A 21,656-nucleotide genomic window follows, 5' to 3' on the forward strand; every position below is an offset into this window, starting at 1 on the left:
GACAAGGAAACACTATCGGTCTCTCTAGTGAGAAACGGATAGTGTTTCCTTGTCGTAGCACTCGTAGCTTAAACGATTGGCATGTTGGCTATGTACCCATGGTGCCTAGCCAAGATGCCAATTGTTTGCGTATATTAGTGCGATAGTGAGACATAGTGTTTCGTTGTCGTAATGTAAACGATTGGCATGTTGTCTATCCATCCATGGTGCCTAGCCAACATGCCAACCGTTTCCACATATTAGTGCGATAGAAAGACAGATAGTTTTTCGTTGTCGTAGCGTAAACAATTGGCATGTTGGCTATGCACCTGTGAGATACGTATTACAAAGAACAATCACACTTACATTTTCACGTCCAGTTGCAAAAATGTTCACTTTGGTTAAGATAATACGTATTTCTAAATAATAAGTTAAGAACAGTAAATAACACAAGTACCCTTCATCTATATTTCGTGACCATAACTGTCAGAACATAAGTAACGTAAACAACAAAGTATTTGTGATAATTAGCCATGATTAAATTTAAATTAGTTTGCATTAATTATTCTAAAATAAATGAATTTAAATGTAGCAAATACATTTGTTAAATTCAATTTAATACGCTAACCGGATGTGCGGCAATCTTAGCTGACTATTTTATTATAATGTCCAAGCTAATAATAAATATGTAAATATATTTATTATTAGCCTTCCTAAATTCCTAAAGATTTATTTAATAATTTTCGTATGAATTGTATTTGCTATATTTAATTATTATCATAACCGGATGTACAGGAAATATCGTAGTTTGTTTGTCCCACCAAGAAGGGGTGGAAGGGGCACAATCTAAGCAAATATAAGCGGGTGTCTGGCAGTTGTGGGTCACTTCCCAGTTGGAAAGCTAACGACAACGAACCAAGTTAAGTGTCAATTTTATATTTTTTATTCGTGATTTTATGACCTGTTATAAATCTTTTTGTGTGATTTCTTTTTATTGTGGTCAGATGGTATGTACGTTACAATATTTAATGTGAATATAAACCTTTGTTGACATAATAAGCGTGATTTTTAATTCGTTTCTAATTACTATGTAACGTATATTCCAACTGATTATTGTATGAGATATTATATAGGTACCTTACGCCATTTGCTCGCTTTTGTTACTGCTTTAAATTATGTCAAGTGTGTACGTTAAGGAAGCCAGTACTTAATAATAAGCCACCATTTCATAGCGATTATTATGCAGCGTACTTACTTGACTAATTTAATGATACAGTATTAACATTTTGTGAATGATGTGATAACAAGGCGGATTATGTAATCGATCATATGCAGTAAGTTTACAATATACTTTTACTTATATTTGTTATTTAAATACACTAATTTATAGCTAAATACTGAATAATAATCATGTTTACCCCTTTCTATGTTTTTCATATCCTAAACCTTGTAGTCATCCCTATAAATATATATTACTCTCAGCTTTAACAAGCTGGTGTTAATTAATTAATGCATTACCATCTTAGTTCCTATTTCATTAATATAAATTAATTAGATAAAATATATTTTTAGTGGTGAAATAATCTTTACCTTATGCTTTATCTTAATAAATCTAACATCAGAAGTGGGATACGACCTTCGTTTACATATTTCATCTATACATTTCAGAATGAGTGCTGCATCATTAGAAGAACTCTTAAAAGCGATTCGTGATGCCGTCACCACAACACAGCACAATCTGAAGGATGACGACATTGCGCTGCCGTTGTTCGACCCGGAGCGGAGCGACAGCGGAGCTGCCGGCTGGTGCGACAGCATCGAAGCACTGGCAAAGGAGTTCAACTGGAGTGACATCAAAACTGCAGCCAAAGCCGGTAAGGCTCTTAAAGGGTCTGCCTTAAAATGGTTCGAATCCTGGGAACCTTTAGAAGGCCGGTCCTGGAATAATTTTCGTATTGATATTACTAATGCCTATCCTGAAAAGAAAAATTTGTCCGAGAGACTAAGCAGGGCTGTTCTTTATTCTTCTGATTCTGCCGAATCCTATAGTGAATATGCAAGGGAGAAATTGAGATTACTGCGAATTACAAAGATTTCTTTCACTGAGGCTCAAATGGTTGAGATAGTTTGCGGTGGTATAAGTGATGTTGATATTAGGATGGCTTCTCTTAATAACGGTGTAACTACTACATCTGCCCTCATAGCCCTACTATCAACATACGCGAAAACCAAGAAAAGGACGACTGATTCTAATAATTTGAAGGATGTCGGTGGCCCAGGTCCCAGTGGAGCTAAGCGATCTAGATTTAATAATGAAAGGAAATGCTTCACTTGCAATAAAATAGGTCATGTCCAGACTGAGTGTTTTAAAAACAAGCAGGTGCAGATGCAAGTAACAAGCCAGGCTCCACAGACTCCTAGGCCTACAGACTTTCGCTCAAAAATTTGTACATACTGTAAAAAACTCGGACATACTGAGGCAGTTTGTTTTCACAAGCAGCGTGCTGAATCTAGTAATTCTTCGGTAACCACGGTAGCCCCAGCAAAAGAGGTCAATTTTTTAGGGAAGCCGAACTAAACCTTACGCGATGCTTTATTAATGATCATATGTTACATTGTTTGATTGATACGGGAGCAGCAGTGAGTTTAATAAAGGAATCCGTTGCAAGAAAATTAGGATGTCATTTTAAACCAGTGTCTGTATACCTTAATGGTGTAGGTCCCAACCAGATACATATTTTTGCAATTATTAGCGTATTCGTTAAATTCGATGATGTTTGCCTAGAACTGGACATTCATGTTGCCAGAGATTACGATATTGCACATGACCTTTTAATAGGTAGAAACTCTGTTAAGTACCCTGATATTAAAATTGAATCAGATTGTTTTGGTTCTCGGATAATTAGAAAATCGGTTTCAACCAAAACTGAAGTCAATTCTATCAACTTAGCATCAGACTTACGCGACCTATCGTCAAGGATAGATCATTTGGATGACAAATTACAGGAGGAAATAAAAACCATTTTTCAGAAATATCCTTCTGTTTTGGCTGAAACTGGTAATGTTCAAACGGGTGAATTAAATTTGCGTATGAAAAATAGCAATGTAGTCCATTATCGTCCGTATCGATTGGCTCCAATAGAGAGGGAGAAAGTAAATCAAATAGTTCGGGAGCTTCTGGATAAAAACATAATTCGAGAAAGTGAGTCTCCTTTTGCCAGTCCTGTTATTTTGGTTAAGAAAAAGGACGGTAGTGACCGACTGTGTATTGATTATCGAGCATTGAACAAAAATTTGGAAAAAGACAGATACCCTCTCCCTCTTATTGAAGACCAAATTGACAGGTTAGGTAAGGCTAAATATTACATTTCCATTGACATGAAAAATGGTTTTCACCAAATACCGGTGTCGGCAGAATCTATCAAGTATACGGCCTTTGTAACAACCTAGCGGCCATTATGAATTTATAAAAATGCCATTCGGTATTTGCAATGGGCCCTCTGTGTTTCAAAGAGCTATTTCAAAAGCGGTTCAGCACCTAAAATTTCTGTTAGTGTATATGGACGATATTCTAATTCCTTTTGAAACCATAAACGAAGGATTGGAATACTTAGATGAGACAATTAAGGCTCTTAGTTGTGCAGGATTCACAATAAATCTACAAAAATGCAAATTCTTTGTCGACAATATAGAGTATTTGGGTAGACATATATCGCATGAAGGTATAACACCAAGTGAGACCAAAGTATCAGCTTTAATTAATTCTCCAGCCCCTCGAAACGTTAAGCAAGTCCGACAGTTAATGGGTTTAGCAAGTTATTTTCGCAAATTTATACCGAACTTTGCTGCTCAAACGGCTTGCATTACAAAACTTACTAAAGCTAACCAAAAATGGGAATGGGGACTTGAACAGGATAAGGCGAGGAATTATTACATAATAAAACACTTGTCCACCAAACCTCTGTTAACTGTATTTGACCCAAAGTTGCCTACAGAACTTTACACTGATGCGAGTTCTATAGGTTATGGAGCTATACTAGTACAGAAAGTCAATAATAACAAGAATGTGGTTGCTTATTACAGTAAAAGAACCACGGCGACAGAATCTAAGTATTGCTCATACGATTTAGAGACTTTGGCAATTTTTAATGCACTGAAACATTTTCGGGTCTATCTTCTGGGTATTAAATTTACAATCTTTACAGATTGTAATTCTATTAAATCAACTATGAATAAGAAAGATCTTTCACCTCGTGTCGCCCGTTGGTGGACATTTATGCAAGATTTCGATTTGAAGTAGTGTACAAAAAGGGCAAATACATCGGTCATGTCGATTTTCTTAGCCGCAATCCTGTTCAAACTCCTATTTCTGATGACCAGAAAGTTGCATCTCCAAATAAATCCTCTAAATCGTTGCGCTGTGATGCTTCAAGTGTGGTGCTTAATATAAATTTAATCGAGGAGCCGGAATCTTGGTTACATACTGCTCAACAAAATGATCCTGAAACTCAAAATTTAATAGCTAGGGTTTTAGCTGGAGACCTCGATAAAAATAGATATGTGCTGCGTGATAATTTACTATATTATTGCGTCCAACCTGGTGAGCCAAAATTATACATACCAAAATCATGCAGATTCAACCTTTTAACATGGTTTCACAATGACAATTGTCATGTTGGGTTTGAAAAGACTATTGAAAAGCTTCGTGAACATTTCTGGTTCCCTCATATGACAGGATTTGTAAAAAAATATCTTAAACACTGTTTAACATGCATAGAACGTAAGGGCACCTCTGGTCCAAAACAGGGTTTTTTACACCCCATTGAAAAAATTCCTATCCCATTCCACACTGTCCACTTGGACTGTACAGGACCTTTCACGCGAACCGATGAAGGCTTTAGATATATTCTTCTATTGATAGATGGATTTACAAAATGTTGTCTACTAAAACCCCTCAAAAGTCTCAAGTCCCAGGATTTAGTGCCACTAATTCGAGATATTATCACAACAATTCGAACTCCTTCTAAAATAATCACTGATCAAGGCACTAATTTTAGCTCCCATCAAATTAGATCCCTGTTTCTTGAACTACATATTGAGCACCACATGGTGGCAACTGGCACACCAAGAGGAAATGGTCAGATAGAACGATATGTAGCGACTGTTATAAATATGTTAAATACTACTTGCAATGGATCGTCAGATTGGCCAAGCGGGTTATGGAAAGTACAACAATCTGTTAATACCACCATACAAAAGTCTACGGGTTTTACTCCTATTCGTTTACTAATGGGTTGTAATGCAAATATCCCTAGTATTCAGGCCCGTCTAAATGAAATAAATATTCCAGAATTGAATACAAACGTCAGAGCAGATCGCGAGCTAGCTCACCAACGTTTATTGTTAGAAGCAGAAAAATTCAAAAAGCGTTTTGATTCTACTAGGCGAGACAATAAAATATTTCAGGTTGGCGATATAGTTTACGTAAACCAGGAACATAGGCGTCTTGATAAATTGAGCCCTAGGTTTAAAGGTCCATACGAAATTATAGCTTTAATGCCGCATGATAGATATTCTCTGAGAGGGACAGGTAATTTACGAAATATGATAGTCTCTAAAGATAAACTAAGGCAATGGCCAGGGGAATGGTTGCACGAGACCGCTGCTAGTGATTCCGAACAAAATTAGTATTTGATTATTATTAATAATCATTCATATAAGCATTTAATGTGTTATTATTATTAAATAATGTATAATAATTGAAATACACGTTATTATACTTTATAATTTATTTTTCGTGATTATAATTGGTATATAATTTTAACGATTATAGGTATATAAATAATGTATATGTATGTTGATGATGTGATGATAAATGAAATTCTGCACATGGGTCATACACATTTCATTGCATGCTAAAATCATTGGTCGATTTGTTTTGGAGTTCCTATTAAATATATCAAAAAGCTAAAGGTATTTGTTTCAGTTCAATACTTGAGACCTTAATAATTGTATTGTATTATTCACAAACAGACATTTATTTTGAAACATGTTTGACCCATGACAATTTTTTTTTAAACCGATTTTTGATTGCTACCGAGGCTCACTTGATGTGATAAGTGAAACAGTAGCAATGCAAATGTGATTAGGAAAATTGCTGCCGAGCCTGCGAGCCCTCACTTGATGTTATAAGTGAAAACCGGCCAAGAGCATGTCGGGCCACGCTCAGTGTAGGGTTCCGTAGTGACTTAGGCGTCACAATAAGCTAAACTGGAGCTTAAAGTATAGTAAATTGTTAACCAAGGGATGAAACGGTACCTTTCGCCCGAGTTAAACAAATAGGCAAATTTGCATAAACAGTACCTAATTAAAGTAAGTCTTTTTACTATGAAAGGAAAACTTTTTGCGATAACTCAAAAACAGCTAAACTGATCATGTCCGCTATAGTTTTCATTTAATGTCTTTCTGAAGCTCTACTTCCACGATTTTTTTCATATTTTTTGGACCTATGGTTCAAAAGTTAGAGGGGGGGGGGACACAATTTTTTTTTCTTTCGGAGTGATTATCTCCGAATATATTCACTTTATCAAAAAATGTTTCTTAAAAACCCCTATTAGTTTTGAAAGACCTTTCCAACGATACCCCACACTCTAGGGTTGAAGCGAAAAAAAAATTTCACCCCCACTTTACGTGTAGGGGAGGTACCCTAAAAAAAATTAAATTTTTAGATTTTATTGTACGACTTTGTCGGCTTTATTGATTTATATATCCATGCTAAATTTCAGCTTTCTAGCACTAACGACCACGGAGCAAAGCCTCGGACAGACAGACAGACAGACAGACAGACAGACAGACAGACAGACAGACAGACAGACAGACGGACATGGCGAAACTATAAGGGTTCCGTTTTATGCCATTTGGCTACGGAACCCTAAAAAGTAGCAATATAGGGATTTGCTGCAGAGCCTGCGAGCCCCACTTGATGTTATAAGTGGACCAGTAGCCAACGCAGGGTGATATATGCTACCGAGGCTCACTTGATGTGATAAGTGAAACAGTAGCATTATGATTGTAAATAGGATAATTGCTACCGAGCCTGCGAGTTCTCACTTGATGTTATAAGTGAAAAAGTAGCAATATAGGGATTTGCTACAGAGCCTGCGAGCCTCACTTGATGTTATAAGTGAAATAGTAGCTGAAATAAGGTACTTCGAGAACGAAGCACCTGTCAGTATGGCCGTGTGAGATACGTATTACAAAGAACAATCACACTTACATTTTCACGTCCAGTTGCAAAAATGTTCACTTTGGTTAAGATAATACGTATTTCTAAATAAAAAGTTAAGAACAGTAAATAACACAAGTACCCTTCATCTATATTTCGTGACCATAACTGTCAGAACATAAGTAACGTAAACAACAAAGTATTTGTGATAATTAGCCATGATTAAATTTAAATTAGTTTGCATTAATTATTCTAAAATAAATGAATTTAAATGTAGCAAATACATTTGTTAAATTCAATTTAATACGCTAACCGGATGTGCGGCAATCTTAGCTGACTATTTTATTATAATGTCCAAGCTAATAATAAATATGTAAATATATTTATTATTAGCCTTCCTAAATTCCTAAAGATTTATTTAATAATTTTCGTATGAATTGTATTTGCTATATTTAATTATTATCATAACCGGATGTACAGGAAATATCGTAGTTTGTTTGTCCCACCAAGAAGGGGTGGAAGGGGCACAATCTAAGCAAATATAAGCGGGTGTCTGGCAGTTGTGGGTCACTTCCCAGTTGGAAAGCTAACGACAACGAACCAAGTTAAGTGTCAATTTTATATTTTTTATTCGTGATTTTATGACCTGTTATAAATCTTTTTGTGTGATTTCTTTTTATTGTGGTCAGATGGTATGTACGTTACAATATTTAATGTGAATATAAACCTTTGTTGACATAATAAGCGTGATTTTTAATTCGTTTCTAATTACTATGTAACGTATATTCCAACTGATTATTGTATGAGATATTATATAGGTACCTTACGCCATTTGCTCGCTTTTGTTACTGCTTTAAATTATGTCAAGTGTGTACGTTAAGGAAGCCAGTACTTAATAATAAGCCACCATTTCATAGCGATTATTATGCAGCGTACTTACTTGACTAATTTAATGATACAGTATTAACATTTTGTGAATGATGTGATAACAAGGCGGATTATGTAATCGATCATATGCAGTAAGTTTACAATATACTTTTACTTATATTTGTTATTTAAATACACTAATTTATAGCTAAATACTGAATAATAATCATGTTTACCCCTTTCTATGTTTTTCATATCCTAAACCTTGTAGTCATCCCTATAAATATATATTACTCTCAGCTTTAACAAGCTGGTGTTAATTAATTAATGCATTACCATCTTAGTTCCTATTTCATTAATATAAATTAATTAGATAAAATATATTTTTAGTGGTGAAATAATCTTTACCTTATGCTTTATCTTAATAAATCTAACACACCCATGGTGCCTAGCCAAGATGCCAATGGTTTGCGCATGTTAGTGTGATAGAGAGACAGATAGCGTTTCGTCGTCGTAGCGTAAACGATTGGCATGTTGGCTACCCATAATGGAGTTATAATGAGTAGAATTGCCGTTCTCATGACCAACTCCTGACTCCATCATGAGACCCTGGACCTCATCTAGATCGATGGTGCTCGCTAGGGCAAATCCATTTAGCCCAAACACGATGGAATTACGATGAGAAAATTAGGAGTTCTGGTGACGAACTCCTGACTCCATCATGAGACCCTGGACCTCATCTAGATCGATGGTGCTTGTCAGGGCAAATCTTTTGAGCCCAAACACGAAGTAATTATAATGAGTAGATTAGGAGTTCTGGTGACCTACTCCTGACTCCATCATGAGAACCTGGACTTCATCCGGTTCTAAAATAATAATGCAAACCCTAACGTAATTTCAAGTAACACTGAAAATCTATCAATAAGCGAGAGTCTGTTGTTAAGTAGTGTAATAGTGTAAAAAATGTACTTGTATTAAGGTTTTCTAATCGCAGTATACAGCACTTCTCGGAACTGCGTAGCTGATTACGAACGTAACGAACGCCTGACAATCGAGCACAGGTCCGTCCTCTAAGCGCGTTCCGAGGAGACTGAACGCGCCGCGTGGTTGCAGCGTGATTTATACGTCTTTAAAAAAAAAAAAAATTAACCGCAATGTTGGTCCCATAGTTATGATTTTTTTTTTATAGGTTAACATTAAGTTACAGTTTGCTATATGTTTTTAAAGCAAAATATACGTACAATTTGCGGAAAAAATAAATAATGTAACCCTGTTTTCGCCATAAAAATGAAGAAAACTCGGAAGGTATTTTACCAAATTGAGAAAACACTCACTCACTGCAAAATTGGAAAAAGACTCCCAAGAAAACTCATTAAAAAAAGGTTTAAAAGAGAAAATGAAAATTTGAACTGTTCCAGCCCGTAGTTTACGAAATGATTATTTAAGTACGTTACCAGTTTTTGAATAAATACTTATAGTTACGTCGTAATCTTGAGTGAAAAAGGAAGCATTTTACAAAATACGCTCGTCTGTAGGAATAAGGCCTCTTATGGTTTCATCTCGGCAACATTTTACATGAAAATGTTTTTGGTAGGATTAATTTATTCTCGATCAGTTTCATTTGAGTCTATGCCTGATTAATTGATTATGAAATTAAAGGCAATTTATTTGGAAAATCTAACTGCAACTTGAGTGTTCTTTCAAATAGTAGTTGATTCAAAAGTGTGTTGTTCCAGTGCGCAGTGCTGCGTGCTGAGGTGGTGAAGCGGAAGGAGGAAGCGGAGCGCGAGCGGAACCTGCGGAGCGAGGCGGCGGCGCGCCTCAAGGAGCTCGAGGAGAAGTTCTCGCTGCTCGGGGCTCGGGCTATTCACATGCTGGGGGTCAAGGAGCAGGCGCTCGAGCAGGTTCTTATCATCTGTCGGCGGAGAAATTTTATGTAGGCTTTAAAAAAACTAGCATTACTAAAAATAATGTTGTGTGACAGGAGGTAGCAGTGACCACGCTGAAGCAGTGCTACCGCGAGGCGCGAGAAGAGATCGATGAACTGCGTATGCTGCAGGCCGAACAGAACTTACAGGTCCAGGACTACCGCGCTAAGGTACTCCAACGCCACTAACTCACCGTCGGTGGACTTATTGTCTTGGCAATACAGTGAAGTTATCAGTTTATTGAGGGGATGCTGGCCTCGATAGTCTTAATTGTTTTATTCTTGATACAGTGGCCACTGGCCACTGAAGCTCACCCAACACTGGCCCCGGCCACTGGCCAGTGCTGAGCAAGCTTCATATCATCCCGCATTATTTCTTGATGGTTATCTGTGTCCACTCGCTTGACGAGCCATCTATCGCAGCTATAACAATGACTCGTGGAAAAAAATCCTTGTAGTTTGATACAAACAGAAACACTCTTAAATTCTTGACTCATCTAGTCTTACCTTACCTCTTCCCTTTTGTCCCAGGTCTTATGTTCTTGCATTAGGCCCACTTAACACATTGAGTAATCTGTAAGTTGGGCTTAAAGTTTACAAAACACGGTACCATGTCTTCCCTAAATCACAAGTCACTCAATAGTTACGTGGAGCAGGTTGTGGCCTAAGAAAGTGAACATTTTTAGGCTTTTTTATTTAAGATTGTTTGTCTGTATGTGTTCAGTACCAACGCGCGCAGCAGACCATCGAGGAGCAGAAGAGACAACTGTCGCTGCAGGACATGGACAACCAGCGGATCGCCGACCAGATTAACCTCGAAATCCAGCGGATTAAGGTACAATCAGCAGATGTAGATGAGTGGGAGCGGTGTTTAAAGCAGTATTTTTCTCTTAGGTCCAGTCTAGGATCTATTCTTATTTGTCCGTTTTTATCCTCTTAGTACTGCAATCTCAAATATCATACCGAATGGCTTTAATTATTATAGCGTGTGTGTAGCATGTCTCGGAGATCATAAAAACATAGGTTTTAAAGGCTCTGGTCCGCGGTCACCATGTACAGGTTGAGCTAGAAGAATGGGTTTACATCCGACAGTTGTGGCCGTTATTTGGAGAGCCTAAATGCTTTATTGAATAATTGAATACCTCTAAAAGAACCCAGTCCTGGATTAATGATTCTTCTGTGTTTGATGAGGCTTCTGTTCGATTTTTTTTAGTCATCTTTTTGAATGTTTTTTTACCCTATAGAGCGTAGTTTGAACCTACGATTTTAGACCACCACACAAATATGACAAATAGATATCCGTGAGCCGATCTCAGCAGGCATTGGAAGAAATTCTGGCTTATGAGTAGCCACTGGTCAAGTCACCGTTATTGAGTAACGGGTGATAACAAAAAAATGACAAATTATTTCAGAGCTGTGAAAAAATACTCATATAACTTTTTACGATACTTTTTTATAATTAGGCAATATATACATGATAATTATTTACAATAACATTAATGGATGTTAGAATAGGGCCCGTGGTCAGCTTTTTCACGTAGTTTAGATATAAAGTTGGAATAAGACCTTTGGACACCGTTTTTGTCCATTTTCGGAAGACAAGTCTTAGTTATTTTATTAGTTGGGCACAATTTTCAGCTCTCCAATTATTTTTTAGACACTCAACTACTCAAACAGCCAAAAAAACTATCAATCAGCCGACATTGTGGAAGGTTTGAGGGATTTCGGACTTACTTACATACAAATGGTATGTTATCAGAGTCCTAGAATTGTAATGTATGTCTGCTCAAACTTGTCCATAATACATGTATTTGATATTTCCTGGTATTGTAGAATTATTGCTGGTATAGTATCAACCATTTCCAGGTATATCAGTTTTGCCAAAAGGAAATTAACTTTCATCATCCAATTTCGAGTTATTTAGCGACACTGAGACCATTATGGTCGATTTTTACTGATCAGTGTATTCCGGGGCTCTTATCTTGTAGTAGCATTCCAGACTTATATTTTTAGGGTTCCGTAGCCAAATGGCAACAACAAAACGGAACCCTTATAGATTCGTTATGTCCGTCTGTCTGTCCGTTTATGTCACAGCCACTTTTTTCCGAAACTATAAGAACTATACTGTTCAAACTTGGTAAGTAGATGTATTCTATTAAGATTAAAAAACGCATTAAGATTATCACACAAAAATAGAAAAAAAAAACAATAAATATTGGGGGTTCCCCATACTTTGAACTGAAACTCAAAAAAATTTTTTTATTAAACCCCTTACGTGTGGGATATCTATGGATAGGTCTTCAAAAATGATATTGAGGTTTCTAATATCATTTTTTTCTAAACTGAATAGTTTGCGCGAGACACACTTCCAAAGTGGTAAAATGTGTGTTACAGGGGGGGGGGGGGACCCCTGTAACTTCTAAAATAACAGAATGATAAAACTAGAAAAAATCTATGATATACATTACCATGCAAATTTCCACCGAAAATTGGTTTTAAAACGAGATCTAGTAAGTAGTTTTTTTTTAATACGTCATAAATGGTACGGAACCCTTCATGGGCGAGTCCGACTCGCACTTGGCCGCTATTTTTACAAGCTTTTATTTACTTTCACCTGACCATTCTCTGTTTGTAATCAAATCTTGCAAGTTAAATTTGATCCACTTCCCGGTTTCCGATTGAGCTGAAAATTTGCATACATATGTAAGTCGGGTGACAATGCAATATTATGGTACCATCGAGCTGATCTGATGATGAAGACAAGAGGTGGACATAGGAACTCTGTGATAAAACAACGCAAACTAATTGTGTTTAGGATTTTTAGAATTTGCTCGATGAGTATTAGTTGCCTGTGGAAAGAAAAGTACAGTCAGCGATAAAAGTCTGTACCAAAAATGAATTTTTTTCCAAGAACTTATTAATGATCGACAAATATACGGTTGGTAACACTTAAAAAAATTGGCGAAATCTCGTTGGCTCATGGAATTCATATAATTAAAAGTGTTTTGGAGTCAATTCAGGCTTTGGAGTCAATTCAGGCTTGCCTTGGTTATTATCTTCGCTGGCCAGCCACTACCACTGCGATTTATAGTCGAGGATGCAACAATTATGTATATAGTAGATTCTGGTACAGTTTCTTTACTAAAATGACCCACTGTGTGTCCCTTTTCCCATGTTTGAGTTAGAATTTTTAAAAAGTACAACACGTTTTTGCAGAGTTTCTTGTTTCGATTCCAGTCTAACAAAAACAAATGTTTAAAGAAATAAAAAATATGAAATTCAAGAATCTCAAAATAACAGCATTTTTTGTTTATGTAGACAGTTTTGTACAAGTCTGCAGAAAATCTCTTTTTTTTTGTTATCACCCGTTACTGAACATATTTATGATCGCTTATCGATTCGTGGTTTCAGCTGAAATTCCAAGAGAAGCTGTCGGAGCTCTCTCCCCTGCCCGCGGTGCTGAAGCACACGCAGCGGCGCCTGATGGAGGCGCAGCAGAGCCAGGCCCTCGCCGAGCACAAGGCCGACAGCCTCGCCAGGGAGCTGGCCACCGCCAGGGAGAAGGTGGGCGAGGCTTAGCTTACAGCTCATAAAACTAAAATATTCTCAGACAATTAATACCAACCATATTGGTTAGTATCAACTTCCAATCTATGTTATGTTACAGTGCGAAGTAAAGGAAACGACAGTCGAACATACAATACTGTATCTAGTAATGATATGGGACATGCGCTCGCATCGACGGCCGGACGCAACTGAGGCGCGCGCAGGCGGCGCGCACGTATTTATGCAGCGGTTGGAGCGAGATGGAAGACAGGGCGTGCTACTCTCGCAAGCGACATTCTCTGCGGTAGTCCTGAATTGCTGTATTTTCTAATACCCACTTCATGCAACCGGCGATTGTGAGCGGGATAGAAGATATGCCATCGCACTCTAGAGAGGTGCGATTTACGTCAAAGGGTAGATTAGATTCTGTAGTTCTAAGATACCTATCTTTCTATTTTTTCGTAGGTTTAGGAATAGTATATAAGACGACGATACGTTTTAATAAATGTTCATTATTTAACTGACTACACCGCTGTTTACACTTGACTCCTCCTGCCTGGACCCCCATATTTGGTGACCCCGACGTGATAACAACGAGTCATCGCTAGATATTCTCGCCGCCATGGCCGACAAGATGTTAGAGCACGCCGAGCCAGTCACCGTTGCTGCAGTCACACGAGCCACAGATTTTCAAGCCCCGCAAAGCAGCGCAAACACATTTTTTGAGAAGTTATCCCAGAAGCTCGACAATTTAACACTCGAAATTGCAGCCCTTCGGTCCGGCGGCCGGCAACGCTATCGCCGTCCCTTTCGCTCTCGCAGCCGTTCCCGTTCGAGATCTATGTCGGCGCATGGAACTTCACGCAAGCCCGGTGATCCTGGATGGCTGTGCAGATATCACTTCAGATTCGGAGACAAAGCACGAAGATGTGAATCGCCGTGTAGCAAGAAGACTAGCTCATCGGAAAACTAATGCCTACACCGACTCTGGCGGGCCTCGGTGTACCTCCAGTCAGCAACCGCCTTTGTGTCATCGATCGCAACTCTCGAGAACGTTACCTCGTCGACACTGGCGCCGAAATATCAGTACTATCGTCGCATCACAAGAAGAACCAGTTATCAAGCACCTACAAGCTTTACGCCGCAAACGACACGCCGATTAAGACCTATGGAGAGAAAACAATCACTCTTAACTTGGGGCTACGGCGCGACTACCGTTGGACGTTTATCGTGGCTGCCATCAAGACCTCAATCCTCGGAGCTGATTTCCTTCGGCACTACAAGCTGCTACCTGACCTAGATCAAAAGAAGCTCATCGACAAAACCACTAAACTCCAAGTCAACGCATTAACAGTTCGAAGTACTCAAGAAACCGTCTATTTGATCAGCAGCAATCAAGCCTACTACGAGATTCTCAAACAGTATCCTAATGTACTACGACCAATGTCTTTGAAAACGCCGGCCAAGCATAACGTGCAGCATTTCATCGAGACTACGGGCCCCCCACTCTTCGCCAGGCCACGCCCACTGCCGCCCGACAAATATGCAGCGGCGAAGGCCGAATTCGAACGCTTGATGGAAATGGGCATCTGTCAACCCTCAAACAGCCCCTGGGCAAGTCCGCTGCACGTTGTCAAGAAAAAAGATGGTTCTCTACGTGTCTGCGGCGATTATAGACGTCTGAACGCCGTAACACAACCCGATCGCTATCCTTTACCTCGAATTCAAGATTTTACGTATCAGTTGCACAACAAGAAGATTTTTTCAAAATTAGACCTGAAGATGGCGTATTTTTGGATCCCCATGAACAAAGAAGACGCGCAGAAAACTTCAATAATCACACCGTTCGGGTTGTTCCAGTTTAACTCAATGACGTTCGGGCTCCGCAACTCAAGCCAAACATTCCAACGATTCATGCACGACGTTCTACGAGGCATAGATGGCTGTTTCTGTTACGTCGATGATCTTCTCCTGTCCTCTGAAAATGAAGAAGAACACAAAACACTGCTTCGACAAGTCCTGGAACGCCTAGATAAATACGGCGTAACTCTCAATGTCGATAAATGCGAGTTCGGACGAAGAAAAATCAACTTCCTTGGCTATGAAGTATCACCCGACGGCATCAGTCCCACTCAAGAGCGGATCGAAGCAATATCGAATTACCCAAAGCCGAAGACAGTCTGTGAGCTGAGAAGATTTCTAGGCATGTTAAATTTTTACCGTGACTGCCTACCACATCAAGCGGAACTTCAGTCTCAACTCAACAAGTATCTGCACAACTCCAAGAAAAATGACAAGACTCCTATCGAATGGAACACCGAGTCAGATGAAGCTTTCAAGAAATGCCGCCAAAGCATATTGGAAGCAACTACGCTATCGTATCCAGTTCACGGCGCTCCTCTATGTATCATGAGTGATGCATCAGACCACAGCGTAGGAGGATTGGTCCAACAGAAAGTTGATAATGTTTGGAAACCGCTGGCATTTTTCTCGAAGGCACTGAGTCCGACGCAACGCCGCTACAGTGTGTATGATCGCGAACTCCTAGCGATTTACATGGCTGTAAAGCACTTCAGACGACTTATAGAAGGCAATGACGTCATCGTCTACACGGACCACAGACCACTTACGCACGCACTTACGCGAGCACCGAGCAGCAGCGACACTCCGAGACGCGAGCGCCAACTGCACTTCATTAGCCAATTTTGTTCGAGCATCCAGTATATCCCAGGCGACAAAAACAACATCGCTGACGCCTTATCAAGAATCGAAGAAATACAATGTCCGTCCGCAATAGATTTCGACAAATTAGCCACCGACCAGCGCACCGATGAAGAACTAACAAAATTGAAAACTCAAGAAAATCTGAAGTTCACTGAAGTCACACTACCAGCCATCAATCGACCAATCACGTGTGAGCTCTCAACTGGCACACCGCGACCGTACCTACCTATCGCTTATCGTTATGCGGCCTACAAAGCGCAACACGATATAAGCCACTCAGGTGTACGCGCAACGAGGAGACTTATGGCATCTAAGTTCTTTTGGCCAGCAATGAACAGAGACGTCGCACTTTGGACTCGAGCATGCATTGGATGTCAACGAGCTAAAATACATCGTCACGTGATTCCACCTATCGGAGAGTTCCCGCCATCTCAGCGTTTCGAGCATCTGCATATCGATATCGTGGGACCCCTAAGAATATCAAATGATTATCGATATTGCGTCACAATGATCGACCGCTGCACGAAGTGGCCCGAGGCAATACCAGTACGCGACATAACAGCTGAAGTTGTCGCTAAAGTCCTGTACGAGCACTGGATTACGAGATTTGGATGCCCGCTACGCATCACGTCAGATCAAGGTCGTACCTTCGAGTCAAACCTTTTCAACGCTCTCCTGAAGAAGCTTGGGACCACAAGAATACGTACCACTGCCTACCACCCTCAGGCGAATTCTCAAGTGGAGAGGCTACACCGCACTTTGAAAGCCGCTCTTATGGCAAGGGGCGAAAGTTCAAGATGGTCCGAAGAGCTCCCTACAGTTTTATTTGGATTACGAGCCGCATTACGCAGCGATAACAACCTAAGTCCTGCATTGATGACGTATGGATCCCCACTACGCATGCCAGCTGATTTCTTCGTACCTACAAAGTCGACGATTGAAGATGCAGAGTTTGTACGACGTTTGTCAGAGATAATGTCATCACTTGTTCCTGTAACCCGGACGCACGCCACGCAATGGAGACCTTTCGTGCATAAGGACCTTGCGTCGTGCACTCACGTATTCGTGCGTAATGACACCGTGCGACCCCCGCTCACACCACCATATGATGGCCCGTTCGAAGTCCTCAAACGCTACGACAAGTATTTCAAGATACAAATGCCACAACGAACTACTGTCGTCACTATAGAGCGTCTGAAGCCAGCCTACATCTACAATGAAGACGTCACAAGCGACAGCCAGACTCCTGCATCTAGCCCAAACACTCAGACGTATGTGACGAGATCGGGCAGAGTCACGAAACGTGTTCGCTTCGCTTGAGAGGGAGTGCTATGGGACATGCGCTCGCATCGACGGCCGGACGCAACTGAGGCGCGCGCAGGCGGCGCGCACGTATTTATGCAGCGGTTGGAGCGAGATGGAAGACAGGGCGTGCTACTCTCGCAAGCGACATTCTCTGCGGTAGTCCTGAATTGCTGTATTTTCTAATACCCACTTCATGCAACCGGCGATTGTGAGCGGGATAGAAGATATGCCATCGCACTCTAGAGAGGTGCGATTTACGTCAAAGGGTAGATTAGATTCTGTAGTTCTAAGATACCTATCTTTCTATTTTTTCGTAGGTTTAGGAATAGTATATAAGACGACGATACGTTTTAATAAATGTTCATTATTTAACTGACTACACCGCTGTTTACACTTGACTCCTCCTGCCTGGACCCCCATAATGATCACTGGCCCTGACCCTAATTCAATTCAACCCTTATACGTGTTACAGTTGCACATGCTCCTCCACACAATCACGAAGCCGCCGCCCGAGAAGGGCCCCGAGAAGAACTACGACGAGAAGATGGTCGCGCAGGCGCAGGCGCGCGCGGCCCAGCTGGCCGAGACCAACGCTACGCTCAAGCAGGAGATCGAGCGGCTCAAGTGAGTGAGATGAACAATAGACAGGGACGGAACGTGGTCGCCCGGCGCAGGCGCGCGCGGCCCAGCTGGCCGAGACCAACGCTACGCTCAAGCAGGAGATCGAGCGGCTCAAGTGAGTGAGATGAACAATAGACAGGGACGGAACGTGGTCGCCCGGGCGCAGGCGCGCGCGGCCCAGCTGGCCGAGACCAACGCTACGCTCAAGCAGGAGATCGAGCGGCTCAAGTGAGTGAGATGAACAATAGACAGGGACGGAACGTGGTCGCCCGGGCGCAGGCGCGCGCGGCCCAGCTGGCCGAGACCAACGCTACGCTCAAGCAGGAGATCGAGCGGCTCAAGTGAGTGAGATGAACAATAGACAGGGACGGAACGTGGTCGCCCGGCGCAGGCGCGCGCGGCCCAGCTGGCCGAGACCAACGCTACGCTCAAGCAGGAGATCGAGCGGCTCAAGTGAGTGAGATGAACAATAGACAGGGACGGAACGTGGTCGCCCGGCGCAGGCGCGCGCGGCCCAGCTGGCCGAGACCAACGCTACGCTCAAGCAGGAGATCGAGCGGCTCAAGTGAGTGAGATGAACAATAGACAGGGACGGAACGTGGTCGCCCGGGCGCAGGCGCGCGCGGCCCAGCTGGCCGAGACCAACGCTACGCTCAAGCAGGAGATCGAGCGGCTCAAGTGAGTGAGATGAACAATAGACAGGGACGGAACGTGGTCGCCCGGGCGCAGGCGCGCGCGGCCCAGCTGGCCGAGACCAACGCTACGCTCAAGCAGGAGATCGAGCGGCTCAAGTGAGTGAGATGAACAATAGACAGGGACGGAACGTGGTCGCCCGGGCGCAGGCGCGCGCGGCCCAGCTGGCCGAGACCAACGCTACGCTCAAGCAGGAGATCGAGCGGCTCAAGTGAGTGAGATGAACAATAGACAGGGACGGAACGTGGTCGCCCGGGCGCAGGCGCGCGCGGCCCAGCTGGCCGAGACCAACGCTACGCTCAAGCAGGAGATCGAGCGGCTCAAGTGAGTGAGATGAACAATAGACAGGGACGGAACGTGGTCGCCCGGGCGCAGGCGCGCGCGGCCCAGCTGGCCGAGACCAACGCTACGCTCAAGCAGGAGATCGAGCGGCTCAAGTGAGTGAGATGAACAATAGACAGGGACGGAACGTGGTCGCCCGGGCGCAGGCGCGCGCGGCCCAGCTGGCCGAGACCAACGCTACGCTCAAGCAGGAGATCGAGCGGCTCAAGTGAGTGAGATGAACAATAGACAGGGACGGAACGTGGTCGCGCAGGCGCAGGCAGTCCAGCTCCAGGAGACCAATGTCGCACTGAAGCTGGAGATTGAGTGGCTCAAGTGGATAAGACGGACAGTAGATGGGGACGGTAGATGGTCACTCAGGCGTGGGCGTGCGCAGTTCGGCTCGCAGAGACAATTGCCGCGTTCAAAAACGAGATCGAGCGACTCGTGTAACACACTCTTACACAAAGTTTCGACAGACGAGGCATCGGAGCAGAACTACGTTGAAAGGGTCGGTATCAAAACCGCTGGATCTCAAAATGAGCGATTCGCAAGAGGACGGGATCGCAAAACGACCACGATTGCAGAAAGCCTATATCTCAGAATAACATGGTTGCAAAACGACTACCTTGCAAAAGGTCTTAGTTTCAAAATGGCTAAGTATCAAAACTAGTAGTTCGCAAAACGACCACCTCGTGGAACGTCTACATCTTTAAATGCCTTGATGTAGATGTAGATGTAGTGTAGGGACGCCCGGCCGGAAGCAGGCGGGCTGTCGACCGCGTGTTGCGTTCACTCAACCCAATTCCCTGAAGTTGGAGCTGCAGGTTACTGTCCCGGCGGCATTCCCATACCAATCTCCTCAAATCTTCTTGTTTTCCTGCAGAACAGAAGGACATCTTTAAGTTCGACGTCCTCTAGTTCGTTTTCTATTAGTGAGTCTCTACCGAATGTATTATATCGCAGTGCCGCGTACATGATACATTCTGTTAGTAGATGGAAGCTAGTTTCCTCCTTGCCACAGTGTGGACAGGAGGCGTCTCTATTTATTTTCATTACCTTGAGATGTCTGTTGAGAGTATTGTGACCAGTAATGATACCTGTCAATATCCTCAGACTGCTCTTACCTAGTTTCAGAAGATACCTGGTTCTTTTGTGATCAATGCCCTTGACCATCATCTTGGATTGTCTGCAGCTAGTCTCTTCTTCCCATTCTCTCTGTGCTTCCATTTCTTTTACCTTTTCTATAACTCCCTTCGTGACATCCGCTGACATAGGCAGAGCCGGTTCCGGACCCATGTATTCCGTCTCCGCCCCTATCCTCGCCAGCTCGTCTGCTCTCTCGTTTCCTGTTACTCCCTGGTGCCCCGGCACCCATGCTACCGTGACACTTCTTTGCTTGTCTATCGAGTTTAGCTCCTCTCTACATTCTTAAATGCCTTAGTAGTTGCAGGACTAGACCGTAAAAAGACCAAGTGGCGGAACGTCTATATTTCTTGGGATAAAAACGACTAGTTATCAATATTGATTGAGTACTTATTTATAAAATAATGAAACGCAGAATTTAAACTTGAAGCCAGATATGTTTTAAATATTTTCTCAAAATCTGAGCCGGAGAACCGGTCATTTTGAGAACCGGTGGTTTTTATACCGACCCCGTTGAAAGAAAATCAAACCTTATTTTGTTACGGGAGAAATTAAATGAAGTGGGAAGGTATTGACATCCAAATGTTCTCGGTGAATGCTACATGTATTGGATATGCAGGTTGAACGTGATCCGCATGGAGGAGACGGTGATGCTGACGGACAAGCGGCTGCAGGAGAAGATGCACGAGTGCGCGGCGCTCGGCGGCGAGCTGGAGCGCGCGCGCGACCACGCCACCAGGGAGGTCCTGCTGGCCAACCAGCGGGTGAGCGGCACATCACTAGCGTTGCCTTGTTGCCCGAGGGTGCACAGGTGGCAGTTGAGCTGTTATTACATGTTCTGGAAGTAAAACAACTAGTTCACAACAAAAAAAAACTATATAAAAAAAAACTTAAAAATAAAACCACAATAAAGGGTACATTTAAAATAGTGAAGATCTCAGGGGTAGGTTCGTAATAACTAATGATCGGACCCCGGTAGCAATTTCCGACGAAAGTATCACATGGATATGATTTTATTATATTTTGTACAGAATTTATATACCTATTAATTTTTTTTATCTAGTTTTATTATCGAGGTTTTAACATTTCCATTATGATTATAAAGTACAGGCCGCTTATAAATTATGTATCGAACGAATGTGTCTACGTTAACTCTAGTGTTGCACTTGTCTCATTGACGTTCCCATCATTATTTTATCCATCAATTGAACACGTACGACTGAATAACTGAATTGTTTATTTTCATTAGGTGTATATCGCTATAGGGAGCGTGCATGAACTGTACGAGGCAGCACAGGAGCC

The 21,656-nt window shown here is 41.9% G+C and overlaps 1 protein-coding gene across 1 annotated transcript in view; it reads left to right on the plus strand.

Annotated features, from left to right (window-relative positions):
* The first annotated feature begins 289 nt into the window (after positions 1-289).
* LOC133533943 (ribosome-binding protein 1-like) overlaps positions 290-21,656 on the plus strand; it is a 31,533-nt gene continuing 10,166 nt past the window's right edge. The window contains exons 1-7 of the mRNA XM_061873033.1: positions 290-1,853; positions 9,808-9,975; positions 10,056-10,169; positions 10,723-10,833; positions 13,410-13,562; positions 18,046-18,197; positions 20,974-21,118. Of these exons, the coding sequence (XP_061729017.1) occupies positions 1,725-1,853; positions 9,808-9,975; positions 10,056-10,169; positions 10,723-10,833; positions 13,410-13,562; positions 18,046-18,197; positions 20,974-21,118 (972 nt within the window). The 5' untranslated portion in view covers positions 290-1,724. The remainder of the gene's footprint in view (positions 1,854-9,807; positions 9,976-10,055; positions 10,170-10,722; positions 10,834-13,409; positions 13,563-18,045; positions 18,198-20,973; positions 21,119-21,656) is intronic.

The sequence above is a fragment of the Cydia pomonella genome, unplaced genomic scaffold (genome assembly GCF_033807575.1).
Source record: "Cydia pomonella isolate Wapato2018A unplaced genomic scaffold, ilCydPomo1 PGA_scaffold_29, whole genome shotgun sequence".
Taxonomy (NCBI): Eukaryota; Metazoa; Arthropoda; class Insecta; order Lepidoptera; family Tortricidae; genus Cydia; species Cydia pomonella.